General features: G+C 41.2%; 1 protein-coding gene across 3 annotated transcripts; it reads left to right on the top strand.

The window, feature by feature from the left end:
* Positions 1 to 2,131: 2,131 nt before the first annotated feature.
* On the top strand, positions 2,132 to 17,792 carry DZANK1 (double zinc ribbon and ankyrin repeat domains 1). Of its 3 annotated transcripts, none has more exons than XM_065679606.1 (16): positions 2,132 to 2,252; positions 2,880 to 3,033; positions 3,842 to 3,959; positions 4,392 to 4,488; positions 5,248 to 5,372; positions 5,919 to 6,004; positions 6,665 to 6,782; positions 8,148 to 8,261; positions 9,315 to 9,407; positions 10,945 to 11,064; positions 11,860 to 12,024; positions 12,664 to 12,892; positions 14,028 to 14,131; positions 16,145 to 16,219; positions 17,131 to 17,227; positions 17,356 to 17,792. In XM_065679606.1, exons 1-16 carry the CDS (start codon positions 2,144 to 2,146, stop codon positions 17,484 to 17,486), a joined length of 1,935 nt encoding a protein of 644 aa, XP_065535678.1. In that variant the 5' UTR covers positions 2,132 to 2,143; the 3' UTR covers positions 17,487 to 17,792. The 3 variants fall into 3 exon arrangements, 2 of the variants coding, with proteins under 2 accessions (XP_065535678.1, XP_065535677.1); XM_065679605.1 differs by having other exon boundaries at positions 8,136 to 8,261; XR_010612829.1 differs by lacking the exons at positions 16,145 to 16,219; positions 17,131 to 17,227; positions 17,356 to 17,792 and adding an exon at positions 13,476 to 13,584 and having other exon boundaries at positions 8,136 to 8,261; positions 14,028 to 14,061.
* Positions 17,793 to 19,168: the final 1,376 nt, after the last annotated feature.

Here is a 19,168-nt window from a genome sequence, read left to right as displayed (position 1 = left end):
GAGGATCCAGCGGGTAAGGGAGGCTGCGGGGCGGGATCGGCAGGGCTGTGGGGCGGGATGGAGTGGGGTGGACAGGGCTGTGGGGCGGGATAGAGTGGGGTGGACAGGGCTGTGGGGCGGGGTGGAGTGGGGTGGACAGGGCTGTGGGGCGGGGTGGACAGGGCTGTGGGGCGGGATAGAGTGGGGTGGACAGGGCTGTGGGGCGGGACAGAGTGGGGTGGACAGGGCTGTGGGGCAGGATAGAGTGGGGTGGACAGGGCTGTGGGGTGGGATCAGGTGGGGTGGACAGGGCTGTGGGGCGGGGTAGAGTGGGGTGGACAGGGCTGTGGGGTGGGCTCAGGTGGGGTGGACAGGGCTGTGGGGTGGGATCGACAAGGGGCTCAGTAGTAGGGATCAAGTAGCCCGTGCAAGACTGTGGGGTGGAGTGGGATCAACTGGGGTGGGCAAGGCTGTGGCCAGGGCTGAGCAGGGGCTTGGTAGCAGGCATCAGGTGGCGTGGTCAAGGCTGTGGGATGGAGAAGAGAAGGCTGCGTGGAAACCTCATAGCAGCCTTCCAGTAGCTGAAGGGGCCTATAGGGATGCTGGGGAGGGACTCTTCATCAGGGACTGTAGTGACAGGACAAGGGGTAATGGGTTAAAACTTAAACAGGGGAAGTTTAGATTGGAGATAAGGAGGAAATTCTTTCCTGTTAGGGTGGTGAGGCACTGGAATCAGTTGCCCAGGGAGGTTGTGAATGCTCCATCCCTGGCGGGTTCAAGGCCAGGTTGGACAGAGCCTTGGGTGACATGGTCTGGTGTGAGGTGTCCCTGCCTATGGCAGGGGGGGTTGGAACTTGGTGATCTTAAGGTCCTTTCCAACCCAAACTATTCTGATTCTATGGGATCAAGTGGGGTGGTCAGGGCTGTAATACAAGATGGAGTGGGGTGGCCAGATGCTGTACAGCAGGGATGGGGTGGGGTAAGGTGGGGTGGGGTGGGCTGGAAGTGGGGACTGGCCGGGCAGGCAGGGATGGAGCCCAGGCCAGGGCAGGGGCTGGGCGTGCTGGAGGTGGCAGCAGAACGATCGTGTCCCACCAGTAGTGGGCTCCCAGAAGGCTGAAACTAAGTCCTGTACTTTTGGTCCAGGTGTCCCAAAAGCAGGCTGGTCCTTGAGGAAGGATACTCTTTGCTTGTTTGAATCAGGTAAAACTCATCGTGTCTCCCCTGCTACTGCATGCAGCCCAAGAAAGTCTAACTGAGAACTGCCACAGTGCTTAACCACTGTTTCAGGCAAGCCAGCCAAGGAGATGGGCACCCACAGGCAGCACTGTGGCTTACCTCAGCATAGCCCCAGTCAGAGCATGGACTAACAAACTCCTCCCGTGCTGAATCATTATTGTCTGCATTGATGAATAGCGTAAGAGATGTTCCTGGTGGATTAAAGCGTTGGTTACAGAACAAAATGCTTCTAGTGTAGACATGTTTCCTGGCCCTAAGTATCAGTTCCCAAGATCTAGAGTACCTCTTTTTGTGCTATAAAATGTTATCGTATCCAAATGCAATTTTTCATTCTTGAATTGTGTGACATGATAATGACTATGCAAATTATGATAAATCATGTTTGGCACCTGTTTTATGGGTATATTCTTAGTGCACACAATAGCTGAGATAAGCTTAAGCAGTAGCTGTCTTGCTTTAGCCCTTTTCAAGACATTTAGTGTATATTCAGATGGCTGCAATGAAATAAGAGGCTGGCTCCAAACTGCCATTAGGGTGGAGATGCTTCCCTGTTACTCAGTCCTACCATGTATCGTTGATGTATGATGATAAAGCTGTTTCACTGGAATACATAGAAATCAGGCTTGGACAAGGAAGGTTAAAGTGAAATGAATGCAACAGTGCTCACCTCAAGCTTTCTTCACAGTTCTAAAACAGGAGAATAAATTAGAATTGGGATGGTCGTTAGGACCTTGCTCCTTTTCAATGTGAAAATCATGCAAGTATTAATAAGAACTAATAGTTTAATTAATCCAGTGTTCTCTCTTTTAAAAGAAACAAATGAAGACAGGAATCACATTCAAAGTATCTCTCAAAGGATTCTTCTGTTTAGAAAAATTATTGTCTGCCTTTTTGTTTTTCTTCTCAAAGATCACTGTGGAGAAAAATGACGGCGGGCTCTGTCTCAGTTCCTCAGGTCATACCACTTCGAATCCCTCTTCCAGGGAAGGCTAAACATGAAATAGACACAAATACTCTTGTAGAAATAAAATCAGGTATGAATAAAAGCTCTGACTCCGGGTGAAAACTTTTCTTATGTGTTCATTTGAAACTTTTAGGCTCTTGTTTGTATTTAAGGATTATTTTTATGAGGGAGCATTTCATTAAGGAACTCACAGAATTAACCAACATGCTTTGATACACCAAATAAATTTAATTTTATGCATTCAAACTATTATTGACATATGAGTTATTTCATATACATTAGCAGTCTTAATTGCTTCCAAGATCAGGCTCTTAAGCTGTTGCATTTTGCTTTGACTGCAAAAACAGTGTGTGAAAGTATCATATGCCAGGCTTACCCCAAAGATTTTCCTTCCAATTTTTGAAATGTCACCTTTTACCATGTGAGCAAATACCTTTTCTGTCATTAGAACAGACAAGTCATTGCAATATTTTCATGCAAAGCCATTGCACAGCTACTTTGTGAAGAGAAATGTCTGTTGAGTAACTCATTTTTCATGGGATAAACAGTTTTGGTCCCAGACATTCGGACATTTATGGAACTTGTTTATTTTGTTATGTGAGAAAAATCAAGCCCAGAAGTGAGTACTTTGAAGTGTAGAGCTTGTTTTTCACAGGTTGAATATAGTTTGACTAATTACTTCCTCCGTGTCTTTCAGATACACCTGAAGTCTCTATTTATTACACTTTAGATGGAAGTAAGCCAGAACTCTTTAGAAAACCAGGCTGTGGAGAGCATAACACTTTTAAATATAAGGGTCCTATCATGTTGCCAGCTGGGAAAATAATGGTCAAAGCACTTGCAGTTACAAAGTATGTGTGCTGTTTTATTTCGGTTGTGTTTTGGCAAGGGACAGACATCCTAGTCATGGCCTCAATTTGTGTTGTTTAAAGCATTCCATACCTCGCAAACGTCCCTTTCCCCAGCCAGTCTGCAATCAAAGTGATTTGCATGGGTTGCACTGACTTCACTTTATCCATTAGGTGCTTGTGCAGTTGGATTATCATAGAATCATGGAATGGTTTGGGTTGGAAGGGACCTTAAAAGCTCATCCAGTTCCAACCCCCTTCCACTAGAGCAGGTTGCTCCAAGCCCCATCCAACCTGGCCTTGAACACTGCCAGGGATGGGGCAGCCACAGCTTCTCTGGGCACCCTGTGCCAGGGTCTCACTACCCTCACAGGGAAGAATTTCTGCCTAATGTCTAATCTAAATCTCCTGTCAGGTTAAAGCCATTCCCCCTTGTTCTATCATGGCAGGTATTATGAAAGGGAAAAAAATTTTGCCCTCCTCTATTTTCAGCAACACTGGCAAACACAATCACTCCAGAAAGCAGACACAGGAATATCAATTTTGGGACACAATTTTATGTGTAAAAGCTGTTGAGGGATTAAAGTATCTGTATGTTTTATTGGTAACTTTTTATCGTGTACGTTCTAAACTGAAAGCAGAACAAAACAAAGGAGCAGTTCCTGAGAGTGTTGCCCAGGATTATACTTACCAACTTGTATGTAAGCTTGGAAACGCTGTTCCAGCAAATGAGCTATGTCCATCAGTGGTTCAGTTGTTGCTGCACAACAAATTGTGAGATGTCTGTAGCTTTGTGAAAATTGATTTTCAGGGACTTCAGGGAGAGTACAGTTGTAACAAAGGTGTTTCTGGTAGAGTACAAACAACTGAACGCCCTTTCCTCTGTTGGAGAGGATGACAAGAATCTCCTAAAAGATATCATCACTCAGGTAAGTTTTAGAAATTGTAACCCTTTGTGTGAATGTAGCATGTTGTATGTATGATACAACTTAGAGATTAAACCTTGACTGCATATACTTTTAATACATTTTATTTTCTCTCTTTGCCCATCTTTGCTGCGTTGGTCCTTTTTGTAATATTTAAATTTCAAGAGGACATGGGGGTTTTTTGGGGTTTTTTTTGTGTTTTTTTTTTTTGTGGGTTTTTTTGTTTGTTTGTGGGTTTTTTTGCTGTTTTTTTTTATGACCAGTTCAGGTCAAATATTTTAAAAAATACACTTAGAATTTAAGCTTTTCAAATGCTTGCATCAGAATAAATACCTTAACCATGTACTTTGAAAATCATCACAAATAAATATAGCAAGAGGGGATTAGAGCAAAACCAAAAATTTCATTTTGAATTCAAATGGAATTACTTTTTAGGAAAAGAAAGGTGGTGTATTTATTACAAAACTGAAGAAGAATGGAGTCAATGTGGAAATCAAGCCTGCCTGGATTGAAGCACCCCAAGATTTTCAAGGTGTAGTATTGCTTCATAAAGCTGAAACAGGCTTCTGTCTTAGCTGAAAATAGTGTAATGTTTTCCTCTTGTATCACTGGTAAAACATGGGTAATTTTAAAACCATCTCAGAAGACAGAACATCCTCTGGGAATTCGAATTTAGATTGCTCAATGCTGCAAATAGAGAACAAAGATTACCTTCCATACGTTTCACATTACCTCATAAAGCCATATTTAAATGTCATTCATTTCTCAGCAACATGATAAGGCCCAGTCAATATTTCCCTCTGTGACAGAAAATGCTGTTAAATTGATGGGATTGCAAATCCTTTGTAGAGTTTTTTACTGGGAGTTGCTTGCAGTAAGATTCCCAAATAAATGTACAAAGCAGAAATGAAAGCTTGACCCAGATTTTCTTTATAGATAAAACCTGTTCCATGGTAACAGCAACGGGACTCTTTAAGAGCAGGGAGTTGTATTAATGTTTACTCATTAATTTCTCTTAGGAGATGGGTTTCTTTTTGAGCAGACAGGAAGTACACTGTAAATAGAGAAAAATACAAAAGTAAGCTCTTTCAGAGAAGCATGAGGTTTCTTCTAGGTTAATATCCTGTAATTCCATGCAGTTTATTTGAGCCCATAATCTGGATGCCAAATACACTTTTAAATATGCTCAGCTATTTTAATTTAAAATGACAAGGGCATGTAATATTCATGTTAAGATATATGTTAACTGCATGAAGTTAATGATAGTGGAATAACACTATTGTAATTTTAGACTTGGAAGCAGAAAGAAAGACTACTCACAGGTCCCTGCAAGGACCACAGCTCCTTGCCAGCCATTCGGAAACAGCAGAGTACAGTGAGGAATCCGTCTCAGCACCGCCTATAGAGTCATTGCAGGTAAGCAAGTAGGTGTTGAGGAAAACTGTAAAAGGCTGTCATCAAAACTGAGCTCCAAAACAATACAGATATGAAGAGGTGTGATCATACTCATATAATCTCTCAGAAATTAATGCTTTGGGCTATATTATACAGTACTCATTTAAATTTGCTGGTAATGACATGCTAGAATAGGAAGGCCCAAAGCAAAACAAGTATCAGTAAGGACAAAACCAGGAAAACCAAATCAACAATACTTAGATTCCTACTAATTTTCTTCTAATTCTTTACTGAATCTGCAATTAGCAAATACTTATTGCTATATGTTCGCAAGTTGATATTTAATATTCAGTAAAGCTGTCTTGGAAGTAAATAGTGATTTATTTTTATTGGAAGAAGCGGTGGCTCTTTAATGCAGCTAATGGGAAATCAAGTGTAGTAGATATTCCTGAAAGCAATACATTTCAGTGCAGTTTGCCTCAAATAACATCTTTAGCTGATTTTTTACTCTTATATACATTTTGCAAATATTTGCTTATTCAGGCTAAAGAATAACTTTTATTTCAGTTTGCTAGTTCTCCTGCAGTGACTAGCAGGAAAAGCTTAGCAAGCACACAGCTGTCAAGGATCCAGAGGGAGACAGATTTCTTCAAGTAAGTGACTTCTGGTAATGTGTTTGTCCTTGGAAAGTAACTGAGCAATTGCCTTTTGCAACTAAGTTGGTAATGCTGTGGGGCTCTGTGAAAATGAGGAAAGCAAAGACAGACGCTGGGTCATAATTGGATAATATGATCTAGGTAAGGCTTCAAAAATTCTTTCTCTTGCGTATAGTTTTATTTACACTTCACCATAAACAGTTATCAACTATCTTATCAGCCTTTAAAAGAATATTCCTAGCACCTGTAGGATCAGAGGAAAAGCTGTCTTTTCAAATTGGAGTACAGCCCTCACTGCTGTAGGTAAAAACTGCTCATGGGAGTAGTCCCACGGAACTTTAGCGCTTGTCAGTATTAAAAGGGTTCTGTGATCTACATCAGTGGTTCCCCATGGTGCAGCAGCGAGACGTGATACAGATTCTATGTCAGGAGACTTCACCTCCATAGCAGCCAGAGAGCTTTCTGCCTTGCAAAGCTGTTTATATTCCAGAACCTCATGTCATGGATGCTGGGGCATAGTCCGATGGCCACCACAGCCTGGAAACGGCAACTGAGAAATCAGTGGCCTAAGCCCTGTCACAGCAAGTTCCACATTATACGTTATTATGCAGCAATACAATACCAAAACATGCTCAGTCAGTTTGTTCTTATTTTCAGATGTGCATGCTGCTCTGCACCTCGCTTGTCTGACCCCTTGGCTCACTTCTGTCAGGAATGTGGATGTCCTATCCCACCTCTGCCAGTACGCTGCTTTCCACCCCCTGAAGGATCACAGGTCAGCAAAACATCATAACAATCAACAAATTATCCCTGGAGAAAACAAATTCTTCAGCAAATTACACATGCAATGCTGGAAAATCCATTAGTCACTCCTTCATGGTCCCAACCTAACAGGGATGTGGAGCTGTTGGAGGAGGTCACAAAGATGCTCCAAGGGCTGGAGCATGCCTGCTCTTGAGATAGGCCGAGAGAGCTGGGCTTGTTAAGCCTGGAGAAAAGAAGGCTCTGCGGACACCTTAGAGCAGCTTCCAGTGCCTAAAGGGGACAAGAAGAAGTCTGGAGAGGGGCTTTTGACAAGGGTCTGTAGGGACAGGACAAGGGGGAATGGCTTTAAACTGTCAGAGAGGAGATTTAGATAAGACATCAGGAAGAAATTCTTCCCTGTGAGAGTGCTGAGGCTCTGGCACAGGGTGCCCAGAGAAGCTGTGGCTGCCCCATCCCTGGCAGTGTTCAAGGCCAGGTTGGATGGGGCTTGGAGCAACCTGGTCTGGTGGAAGGTGTCCCTGCTTGTGGCAGGGGGCTGGAACTGAATGTGCTTTAAGATCACTTCCAACCCAAACTAGTCTGTGATTTTATGATTTTGTTCAATACTTTTATCACTGGATCCAATGTAATTCTTAAATAATGGGCAAAATTAACCATAAATTCCTTCAAATGCCATATATTTTAATAAGTGAAACAATGAAAATGTAAACTGCGTTTTATTTGCCAGTGTCAGGAAACATTACCAAATTCAGGTTCCTCTCATCCTGCAAGAACCACCACTGCATCTTCAGGACCTGCATGTGTATCTTATTCCAGTGCTAACTAGTGCTTATGTCATTGCTGTGGAAGATCCATCTAATACGCCTGAAACCTTACATGGTGGCATGTGTGGGCATATATGTAAGAGCACCAAGTTTTGAGTGATGCCTGTAACTGTCTTCTCTAAGCTCTTCCCAAGAGATAATAACTTGATCTAACAAGTCAGTGGTGTAATTTTTTTTTTTCCTGTATCATAAGAAAAATGTCTGGATTAATGCTGTAGTTTCAAGTGATGACTGAGAATACTCACCACCTCGTTAGATTAGGTTCATAATTAGCATGATTTCAGCTACTACATTTTATAGTAGCTATTTAATTCTATTAAAAATGAACTTAGTATCTTTCTGGCATATTTTAATTGTCAGTAAAGTCACTCTTTCCAGTTGTCTTCATATTTTCTCGATAGCCTTTTATCTTTAAGGATCAGCATCAGCATCTGTGGCTCTCAGTTGCTGTGTTTCCAGTGACTTTGCTGCTGATGTAAACTCTAACCAGGAAAACACTGAAAATCTCATTATAACCTTTATGACATGTTGTGATGTAGCTTTTTTTTCAGATGGCGCCATGTCTTGAATGCAGACATCTTGTGCCAATGAATACACCCTCTTGCATTGTATGTGAGTCACCAATAGCTCCACAGCTGCAGCCCCAAACCAACATGTGTGTAAAGGTAATTAAGAATAAATCTAACAAAATAGCACTTTACCTCCTGGCATGCGTTTTTCTAACATGACTTCATTACAACTATTTTGTGCCAGCTTGGTTTTGTGTAATTTCATTATGACAGATTTAAGAGTTAGTAGGATTAAAACCACCTTGAATGGAAATAATCATTAAAGGTAAACCAGATAAGCTCAGGAAGGCATATTGAAGAGCACATGATGTAGCAGAGTGAATGACAGGAACACGTGCATTTGTGTTCAGGAAAGAGATATTCCATGATTCTATAATTTCTGGCCTTAGTATTACTAAGCATTTTAAGTTTATTAAGTATGTCCTCATTACTCTGCTTACCTTATTTAACTGTAAGTGCTTAGCACAGGTGAGCTGGCAGGACTGCAGCAGTGGGTAGATACCCAAAATGTTCAAGCACAGTCTTAGTGATCTAAAAGTGCTGGTGGTCTCAAATAGACAAAGTGTGCCCTACAAAATACTCCCTACCCAAGGGTATGTGGATGCACGTAGGGGCCCTCCTCAACCCCCCCGGTCAGGGAAAAGGTTGTGAGGAGGAGATAACTGATACTGCATGTCCACAATAGGTAGATTATAGACATTGCCCCAAATATGATGTTTTATGGCAGCCCTGATGTAGGTATAAAGGCAGACCGAAACTGTTTGGTGGCAACAATCAAAATAGTAGACTTATTATTCTCAGCTCTGCTGGAAACCCGCTGTTAATAGTGACTGTGCTAGGGCACCCTCAGGGGGATAATAATAATTTTCCTTGTAGATACTAGACTTTCTGGTTATGCGAATGCAGTGACTAAGTAAACTAGTACCTGCAAAGATCTAGAGGTATTGACGCTGGGTCTCCTGAGGGACCTGTACCATAGTTTAAATTGTCATCAGGAGCCATAGATGTGTGATGAGCAAGCAATATGGCCTAACTAAAACCTGAAGCCCACACACAGACTTTCAGGATCTCTTATCCCTGCAGGGCTGAATAACCACAGCACGATCAAGTCAAATACTGAGTAAAATGTATTCTTTCTCTATTTAAAAGGGCAAAGTAATTTGTCAGGCGTGTGGCACAGGAAATCCTCTTCACCATAAACACTGTGTGACTTGTGAAAGCAGGCTGCCTGAAATACAGATGGTAAGGCTTCTTCCATCAATCACACTAGGCTTAATCAAACCAAAGCACAACATGCTTTTTCTTTGGAAAACTGAAGCCATATCCCTGTGTCCCTATGTTACAAAAACAGAGATTCCCTCCCCCTTGGGATATTCAAGCTGAGTGCTCCCACAGATGGTCCATCACAAATGTCCAGCTAAACATAAGTGTATCTGTGAGTTTAAAATCTTCTGATTATAACACAAACATCCTGAGCTCTAAAACTGTCAGTAGCTAGAGGCAAAGGTCTCTTGTACAACCACTGAGGTGTTATTTCACAGTGAATTTCAGTAGGAAGTTGTACTTACCTAAAATAAGCATATGCTTAGTGCTTCACTGGTTGTAGATATTAAGACGTAGCTACATATGTAGTTAGGCATATGCCTTGAATGGTGAGACCTGTAGTAGCTGAGGGAGAAAGTTAAACGCTTACAAAGAATTACTAATAATAATCAGAAATTTTACTACTAATAACGGTTAATTAGCAATAACCAATAGTACTTCCTGAATAATTAATAATTAGTAACAAATCTGATATTACTATTAATGGCTATTAAATAATTTAGATTTAGAGCGTATTTAGACTTGTGCTCCTGTAAATATGATCTTCCAAGTGAACCCCAAATTCACATCAAATTGCAGTTGAGGCCGCAGATGAAAATAGGGCTGTTGCCTGTTTGCTTATTTGCTGTTGTGGTGTCTGCAATCAGAATAATTTTCCTGGGGTCTGTTCCTTATCCATATTCCTGATTTGCAGAGAAAATACACAGCGTAAGCCCTGAGGCAAAACCTAACAAAACGTTTTTAAGACCTCTTTGTCCTAACTAGGTTCTATAATCAACCTCTAGAAGTTTCAGCTGAAAAATCTATTTTCTTTTGCATACCCATGTAAGTTAATTGTAGTAGAAGCTAGGGAATATATAACTTGTATGAGGTTAAAAAGTGCAAAATGAAAAAACCCAAACCAGCCTTAGGTAGCAAATATCAAAGTGAGAGAAAACTCATTGTCTGAACACACTCTCCCTGCCATACTACTACAAAGAAAACTATGAAGAAAAATACTGGTTGTGTTTTGTGTTTATCAACAGGGAAACCTCCATCTTAATGCTGAGTCTACTTGGGGCCATATTAGGAAACACTCAGTGTAAAAGGACACTGTTTGATAAGGTTGGGGTTTTTTTCCTTAGTTCTACTAAAAATAGATTAAAATTAATAAATGCCACGTTTTACTGTGGGTTTGTAATGAAACAAGAGCCAAGTCAGTCTGATGCTTATTCTCAGTTGAGCAACCTGCTCTAGTAGAAGGTTTTCCCTGCCTGTGGCAGGGGACTGGAACTGGATGAGCTTTAAGGTCCCTTCCAACCCAAACCAGTCTGGGATTCTGTGATGCTTCTATGAAATAATTCTTTTAGGTTGACAATTAATGTTATCAAAGTAGCTTGCTTTCCCTCTTATTTGGCTTGTGACCCTGTTCTCATAAGAAGTATTTTCTCTCTAATTCTTGTTTTGTTTTAATTAGCCCATGTTCGGAGACACCCCCCCACCTTACCACAGCCAGCAAAGCAAGACAGTTTCATGCTCAAAATGCCATCGTGTTAATCAAAGTGATGTCCGTTTCTGTGACTGGTGTGGAGCCAAGGCACGTGCTATCCATCTTTGTGCTAACAAATCTCTGTCTACTCATCCGTGACCTGCAGCATTTTCAAACTTCTCTTTGCAAAACTCTGTCAGTTAGTATACAGCTTTTTACTATCAAAGTACTTCAAGCACATAGGATTATGTAAAGAAAAATGAAAGGCTTAGATGACATCCTGTTCCCATATCAGTAGGTGACTGAAGGGTTTAGGTATGTAAACAAATTACCATGGGTCAATAAGCATCAGCTCACCTGAGAGGCAATAGCTGTGTGTTATGCCAAAGTAACTGATCTGCCAAAGGTCAATGTATAGACTGACCTAATGCAAGTTCTCCCATAGCTACTCTTTATGAGCTGAGTCTGCATTAAGCTTGAAACAGTCAGCTCTGCCTACATAACCAGTGGTCCTCTGCTGTACTGTGGGCACTCCGGGGAGGTAGTGGTAGATTTGGACTGGAAAGAATAGCAGTCAGTATTCAGTATCAGTGCACCAGACTAGTAATTACAGGACTTTGCCAAAGAAAATTGGTATTTTTTTTTTCAGTTTAAATAACATACCATAGTGGTAGATCTGTCTGAAAAATGTTTGCCTCCGTAGCATAATGCCGAGATATCTGAAAAGTTGGTGTCTTGCATCTACCACTGTGTTAGCAACCTGTTATCCTGCTTAATATTACTTACCTAATAGCTTCTGATAGTGCTACTTTACTTCCTTTTAATTCACGCCACTGCTTTTATCATTCCTGAACCATGCATCAGGTGTTCCTGTAGTGACAAGTGTTTCATTGAACTTTCCAGCCTGGACCTCCTCCATCCTACTTTTCTTGTTTCAAGTGTGGTACAAGCAATCATCCATACGCTCACTTCTGTGGGTCCTGTGGTGTTTATATAGAGCCCCCATCAAGGGTGGGTTCTCCCAAGAGCAGTCTCATGGATGCTGGGGACTCCCTGGGGGTTTCTGAGGTAAGACACACAGTACTACAAAGCCAGGTTTGAAGACAGCTAGGAGCCTAGTCCACTGCATGTGGAGATCAGCAGAACCCCATTCATTTCCTCTTTGAGACAAGGCTGTGGCCAATGAGCCTGTGGAGGGCGAAAACAAGGATATGTTTCTACTGAGAACTGCTTTCTGCCAAATAGTAGCTTTAGCCAAAGGCCTTAATCCAGCCTTATTGTAAATAGCAAAGTGAGAAACAATCAGCTTTTCAAAGTCTTAGCTCTTTAAGTACTTTTATCTTACTACCTGTGAATTATTTGTGTCCTGCTAATACAGGGTATTCTTTCATGCACATGTAACACTGTTTTTAAAACTCTGCTTTGAGAAAGAACACAATACTTAGCCAAGGCCAGCTTTTGTCCTGCAAAAGCATATATACTGCTGGCAATGGTGGAGAGTTTTGCTTTTGCTTGAATATTTGTGTCCAGTTACATCATTGTTATAGACTGGTAACTAAAGTCAGGAATTGTTAACAATCCTTCCTGCTAGCTTTTTCATTCCTGGACAATTCTGTGTACTGTTCTAGGCAATTTTTGCTTGTAAGCCATTGCAATCTATCTAATTATATTACATACACTTTTCCTTCCCCTCCACCCCACACACAGCCTAAACGATTTCAAGCTCAAGTTGCCTGGCAGCCTCTTCCTATTTCCTTGCCCAAATCGAGGGCAGAACTAAAAGACAGAGAAGATAAAGGAACTCAAACCATTGGACTTTTTTACCCATCAAGCAAACTGTTGGAAAAGAAGGAGCTTGAGCTGATTTCACAAAAAGAAAAACTGGAAAAGATGAGTGATCATAAGCCTCTCCTGACAGCTATTAGTCCTGGAAGAGGTTAGGAGTTTTGATTTTATGTGTTCTGTACAAAGATGCAATGCATGACCTTGGTTTTTCTGGAAGATTTTATAATCATGGAATGGGCCATCGGTAGGACACCGATTTACATCTTTGCAAGTCTGTCTTCCCACCAGTCACTTGTAAATGCAGTGCCTTAGAATTCAGCCACTGATCTCCATCAACAGCTACAACAGCAATAGATCACAGCTCTTAAAAAATATGATGAGGCTTTTGCATGTGAAGAACTTGTTTGGGGTCCTGTTGTGGAATGAATTTGGAAGCAAAGGAAAGTAAACTAGAGAAAGGGATTCTTAAAGAGTATTACAAAACACAGGGTTGGTAGAAACCTTGAGGGCTCTTGTAGGGCCCCATCTTCAAGCCCTGCAAAGGTATCAGTACATGTACATCACTCACTGCAGAGCCTGTCCATGCACACGCTCCTGTATCAGTACTGCAGACAATTTTGCTTCAGTCTCTGGTTTGGTCAGTTAGTTATTTGTGGAATCACTTTGCTGTCATTAAAAAGTTTGCAATTTTTAGAGATTTTAGTTTTACTATCCTGGCAAAATTTCAACTTCAGTTTTCAGTTTTTAAGGTCCCTTCCAATCCAAACCATTCTGTGATTTTATGATATACTTAAAAGGCATTCATCTGGGGAATAACTTACACAGACCAGAATGATGTATAGGGTAAGTTTCTATGTCTGCAGTTTCCAGATTTGGCTTATTGTTACCTGTCAGTGATCTCAAACCGACTACAAATCAGCTCAACAACGCACAACTGTTTAGTTGTAATATTGGGGTTTGCTTGGTTTTCAATCTTGTGGAATAGTGTGAGATTTCCCTTCACACAGGGCCAGTTTTGATTCCCAATAACAATTCCAAAGCATGGTTTTATTATGAATAGAGCTACCCTAAGAATTAATTATGGACAAGACAGCATTTAACCTTTTTTAGGGTATAGCTTGCTTCTCATTTTCTTGATTAGATGAATTTACTAAATAAAAATCCAAATCCATTTTATTTTTTTTTTTGTCTCAGTGGAAATAAGCTCTTTTAAATCATTATTTATGAGAAGAAATGTTAAGCATCATTTCAGGATTTTTTTCTCCTGCTTAACTCTCTCTGATCAGGTTACTGGAGAAAACAGCTGGATCACGTCTGTGCTCACCTCAGAAGCTATGCTCAGAACCATCTTGACTTTAGAGCACTGATTGGAGAACCTCGAATGGGAAAGGTAGGAAGGAGCTTGTAATATCTTCCTATGGAGTGTCAAGAAAAGATTGCTGTGGCTGCTACAGGAACGCTGGAAAAATAAATGCCTCCCTTTTCTTTAGACCTTGACCTGTTTGTGTAATTTGTCTTGTTTTGTTTTCCATATTCTGCTCAGTCTTTTACTGAAGGGTTTTTTTCTGCTTTCTTTCCAATGGCAGCTTCTCTTCTTTCACCTCAAAGCTGTATGAGAAGTGATGGAAGTGAGAAAGCCCTTACTCAGCTGCTTTTACAGTATCCTACAGCAGGCAATCAAGAAAAAGAGATCACTAGTTGGTCAGTTTAATAAGCTCTGCTAGAAATGGGATTTAGATGATATGCTTGCCTCTGTTCAGGGCTGGATAATACCAGCAGATAGCAGCAAATCTTTGGCTATAACATCTACTTCTAGTGTAGACAATACCAGTCTTACAGGAACAGGGTATTGTTTTTCCTACTGGAGATGTAGTCTTCAGGATGTCACTAAACTGCATTAAAATGATTAAAGGGGTGATACCAAGAAGGTGGAAACTAGAGATTGTAGTCCTAGAAGATAGGGCTGGGATGACAGAGATCATTTGGTCCCTGTCCCGAGGGAGGATCAACTCTGCCTAAACAGTTCCTGACAGATGTTTGCCTTGAAGCTTTTCAAACTCACCAACAATGGAATTTCACAACTGCCCCAGGCAGTCCATTTCTGTGCTCAATTATCCTTGCCGTTCAGCTCAGCACTGTATTGCTTGCTTTGGCAGCCCTGCTGGGTTAAGGAATTGAATCCCCTCACACTAATTCCTAGGTGCTGCCAGCACATGGGGCAATGTCCTGTGGACTGGATCAGGGACTGACCCAGGCTAAAAATAGCTCAAGAGGAAAAAATAGGCCATTAGTGCTAGTACAAATGTAGCAGAAAAAGTAACAGAAGTGATTCAAAGCAGATGCCAGCTATGTGGGTTTAATGCTGGTTTTGATTGTCATGTGACTTAGAAATATAAGCAACTTTCTCTCAAAAATCTCTGCTTGCTGCAATATAAACCTCATCAGCTTCATTCCACTTCTTTATAATCCACCGTGCACTCATTTTTGTATAACTTCAATAGTCTTCTTGCCAGAGGTACTGTCTCAGTGAACTGATATAAAAATCAAAGAATCATAGAACCAGCTGGGTGGGAAAAGACTTTCAGGATCATCCAGTCCAACCATTCCCCAGCACTGCCAAGGCCACCACTAACCCATGTCACTGAGGGCCTCATCTACGCAGTTTGTGAACACTTCCAGGGGCAGTGATTTCAGCACTGCCCTGGGCAGCCTGTTCCAGTGCCTGACTGCCCTTTGGGGGAGGAATTGTTCCTAATATCCAGTCTAAACCTCCCTGGTGCAGCTTGAGGCCGTTTCCTCTTGTTTCCTGGGAGCAGAGACCAGCCACCTCCTGGCTCCATCCTCCTTTGAGGTAGTTGTAGAGAGCAATGAAGTCCCCCCTGAGCCTTCTCTTCCCCAGATTAAACACCCCAAGTTCCCTCCGCCATTCCTTATCACACTTGTGCCCAGACCCTTCGCCGGCTCTGTTGCCCTTCTCTGAACCCACTTAAGCATATAGAAAGTCATGCAAGTTTTACTACAGACTATTCCTCTACAGGCTGCTGCAACTAAAGCAACAACCAGTTCTCCTGGAGCAGGGCGTCCTAAGAGCAGCACAGTCTATCACGCAGCTGCAAGACCTGGGTGGAGAATGACTGAGCTTGCATGAAGCATAGCATTATTACATCTTTTGCATTCATTTGGCATGTCAGTCATTTTGATATTTCCAGTTACTCAAAATACCACCTGCCCGTTCCTCAGTGAGGTGGGGAGTGTTGGTATAACATCACAAGTAGGCAAAGGCCACATGTGTGATTTGGTGTATTGGCTCCATAATAAACAAACATCATAAGCAAAACTTATTCCTAAAACTGTTTCTGTGTATTGTTTGTATTAGATACTAACAGTGGCTCTTTCCCTCTAGATTAATTCTGCTACCATCAGTGAGGATGACTATGAAGTCACTATTACACTGAATTATGCTCTTGCTATTAACAAGGTTAGTTTGGGGGATGAGGCCCATTGTTAGGCAGCTGGTCTAAAGCTGGCACTAGACCAGTGAGTGTAACACCTGTATATTTTAAATTCACGTCTAAACCATAAATTCTTTTGTTGGGAGGGTATTAACTTATCACTTCAGAGAAAGGAATCTTTCTAATGGCTGAACAGGTATCTTCACCTGATTAAGCCAGGCTTCATGGTTATGTTGCTATCGTCTTGCATTTCATTAGTTTGCTATTATTAACATTCTGTTTTACAGCTGATGTTGTTTGATGATCCTAGCACCTTGAGCTTAGATGCTCCTTGTCTTCAGTGTGCAAATTGTGTTCTGACAGAACAAGCTCAGTAATTTTCAGTAGTTTGGAGATAACATTTACCAGAATTCCTGTTAACTGTATCAAACACTTGAAATCCCTAGCTCCAGAATTACTATGTTCTAAAACCCACCCAGATATTTATTCCCAACTTTTCAGAGATGAGAATCCTCCATTTGAAAGATCCAAAATTCAGATTGTATTTCTTGTGTAGAATCTGAACAAGCCTACCTTGCTGTGTGGTGCCTGAAAAGGTGTATCACATCATTTCACAAGTTAGGAGTTAATCAGATCTCTCAAGGGGTAGAACACGTTCATTTGGATGAGAATCTTCATTTCATTAGGTGAAGTTGTGTCACTTTGTTTTTCTAAATCAAACCAAATACTACCACAAGGTTTAGAAAAAATGCTACATTATTTTGCCTCAAAACAGAGTTCAGTTACATATAACAATTTGTCTTGTGCTAATTTGACACTGATATTAAAAGCCTGTATATTTTTTCATCTGCCACACCACTGTTTTGTGCTACTAAGATTCTAACAGCCTTAGGTGATTGATAACCTTACTACCTACCTCCATTTGATAATTCTACAGAATATTCATACTAATAAGCCAGTGAAGTTCAGCAATCATTACCTGAGTGCTGCAACAGAAGTCAGAGATGAACAGGATGGCAGTCAAACTAGTTTGGGTGAGTTTGGTTGAGTTTGGTTTTCCCCCCATCTTTATGTAGGCTTAAATTTTAGATTTAAACTAAGAATAGTGTGTGTCTTTAACATAGTAGAATGCAGCTAACTGTTCTAACTTGCTAACATGCAGAGAGAAACGAATGTTCGGCTGACAGGGGAAGGAAAATCACAGGACTGATAACAACTAAGGAGACAGTAAATAAGACCAAGGATGCCAGCCTTCATGATAGCAGAGCAGCGCCCAGCGTGGAGCGAGACTGAAACAGAACAGAAGCAATGACATACCACTGCTAACTCAGCACTAGGACCTTACAAGCATGGTCAAGCACTGAGGTCATCCAGTAAATACAGTGAGGAAGACTATTGGCCACCACCAGAGACCCCCACTCAGCACAAAAGGGCATGTCTAATTAGGATGCAAATATTATAATTAGCTCCTGGGAAAGTTCTGAATATGCATGAACATGCTAAATATAGAGCTGCTGTCAGCAAGTAACGGGCATGCTCACCTTTGTGAAACTATTCATGTGTGCTCACAGCTCTGCAATAAAGAATGCCTGCTTTCTAAAACTCCAAATTGAGTCTTAGAGAGTTTCTCCAGCCAACTTTTGCAGTAACATTCATGTTAAATGTAATAGTCAAGAATACAGAAGTAGTTTTTTTGCAGGTCAGATACTGAGGCATCCAAACTAAAACATTGGCACATTCCGAGCCTAACTAAGTTGATCTTTAAGTCTCAAAATGGCCAAGTTGAGATTTAAGCAGCATATGGACCCTGTCAAAAACTCAGAGAAATGCTTCCTCACTAAAAGACAGCTGAAGAGGCTAGTAAATACAGTCACAGCTTATAGCAGTGGTTTTGTTATAGTGATAAAACTTTAGATGCTTTGCATATTCTTTTACAGTAGGAGTCATAAATAACAGAATCCCAGACTGATTTGGGTTGGAAGAGACCTTAAAGCTCATCCAGTTCCAACCCCCTGCCACGGGCAGGGACACCTTCCACAAGACCAGGTTGCTCCAAGCCCCATCCAACCTGGCCTTGAACACTGCCAGGGATGTCAGTATTATCTCTGCTTTTGAGCTGTGCCAGGGACTTCAGCTTTGACACATTTTGAGAACTTAAGAAATGATGAAATACATTCATTCTAGACCTAGTTTTCAGAGAAGCTCAACTTGCATTTCTGTTAGTGTCACTAAGAGTTCAGTGGTTTAGGCATCTCACATTAGACTTCAGCTTTCCTTCAGTCAACTAGCTGTGAAGTCAAGATCAGAAGTCAGAAATTCCTATGGTGACATTTGACATACTTCAATTCACATGGAAGTTTCATCCACTTTGTGCTTTCAGTCTAAGAATTTGCAAGAGGTAGCCAGGGCACTAGGAGCTGGGTTTTTGGGGAGTATCAATAATGACTGTGACTCCAGACACCCTGGTAGCACCAGCTCAAAGGGTCCATACATGCTACCTAATTTCCTTACCAACCCTCCTGCATGTTGGTAGATTATGTCTCTTTAAAATAACGGATGAACAGGTCTACTCTAGGTCCACTGGTTCTGGAGTATTTGGGAGCCAGACAGCACTGAAAAATTGTAAGGTATTTGATCAAAACAATTCATGACTCCAAGTCAAGCCTGTTGAATAGCTGCAACTAGTTAAAGAAAAAAGAACAGAAAGACTAAACCTCCTCAAACTCTGCATCTCATTGAATCTTCGTTTCAAAATAGCAAGTTTTTATGACTGCTTAAGTGTAAAGCTTTTGTTAAAACCAGTCTGATCTGCAACAGATATTTCATCACTTTCTCTTGTAGAAAACTGATAAATATTGCTTTGATTTCAACACAAAATTAAATATTTTTGTGGATAAATTATTTCCAGATCTCTCCCCAAGTTCTTGTTAGGATACTGACTTTGCTTTGAACTAATACTTGTTTCCCTTTCTGGT

This window comes from Lathamus discolor, chromosome 5, assembly GCF_037157495.1.
Source record: "Lathamus discolor isolate bLatDis1 chromosome 5, bLatDis1.hap1, whole genome shotgun sequence".
Lineage (NCBI taxonomy): Eukaryota > Metazoa > Chordata > Aves > Psittaciformes > Psittacidae > Lathamus > Lathamus discolor.
Note: the sequence above shows the minus strand (reverse complement) of the source record. Positions and strands in the feature narration are given on the sequence as shown.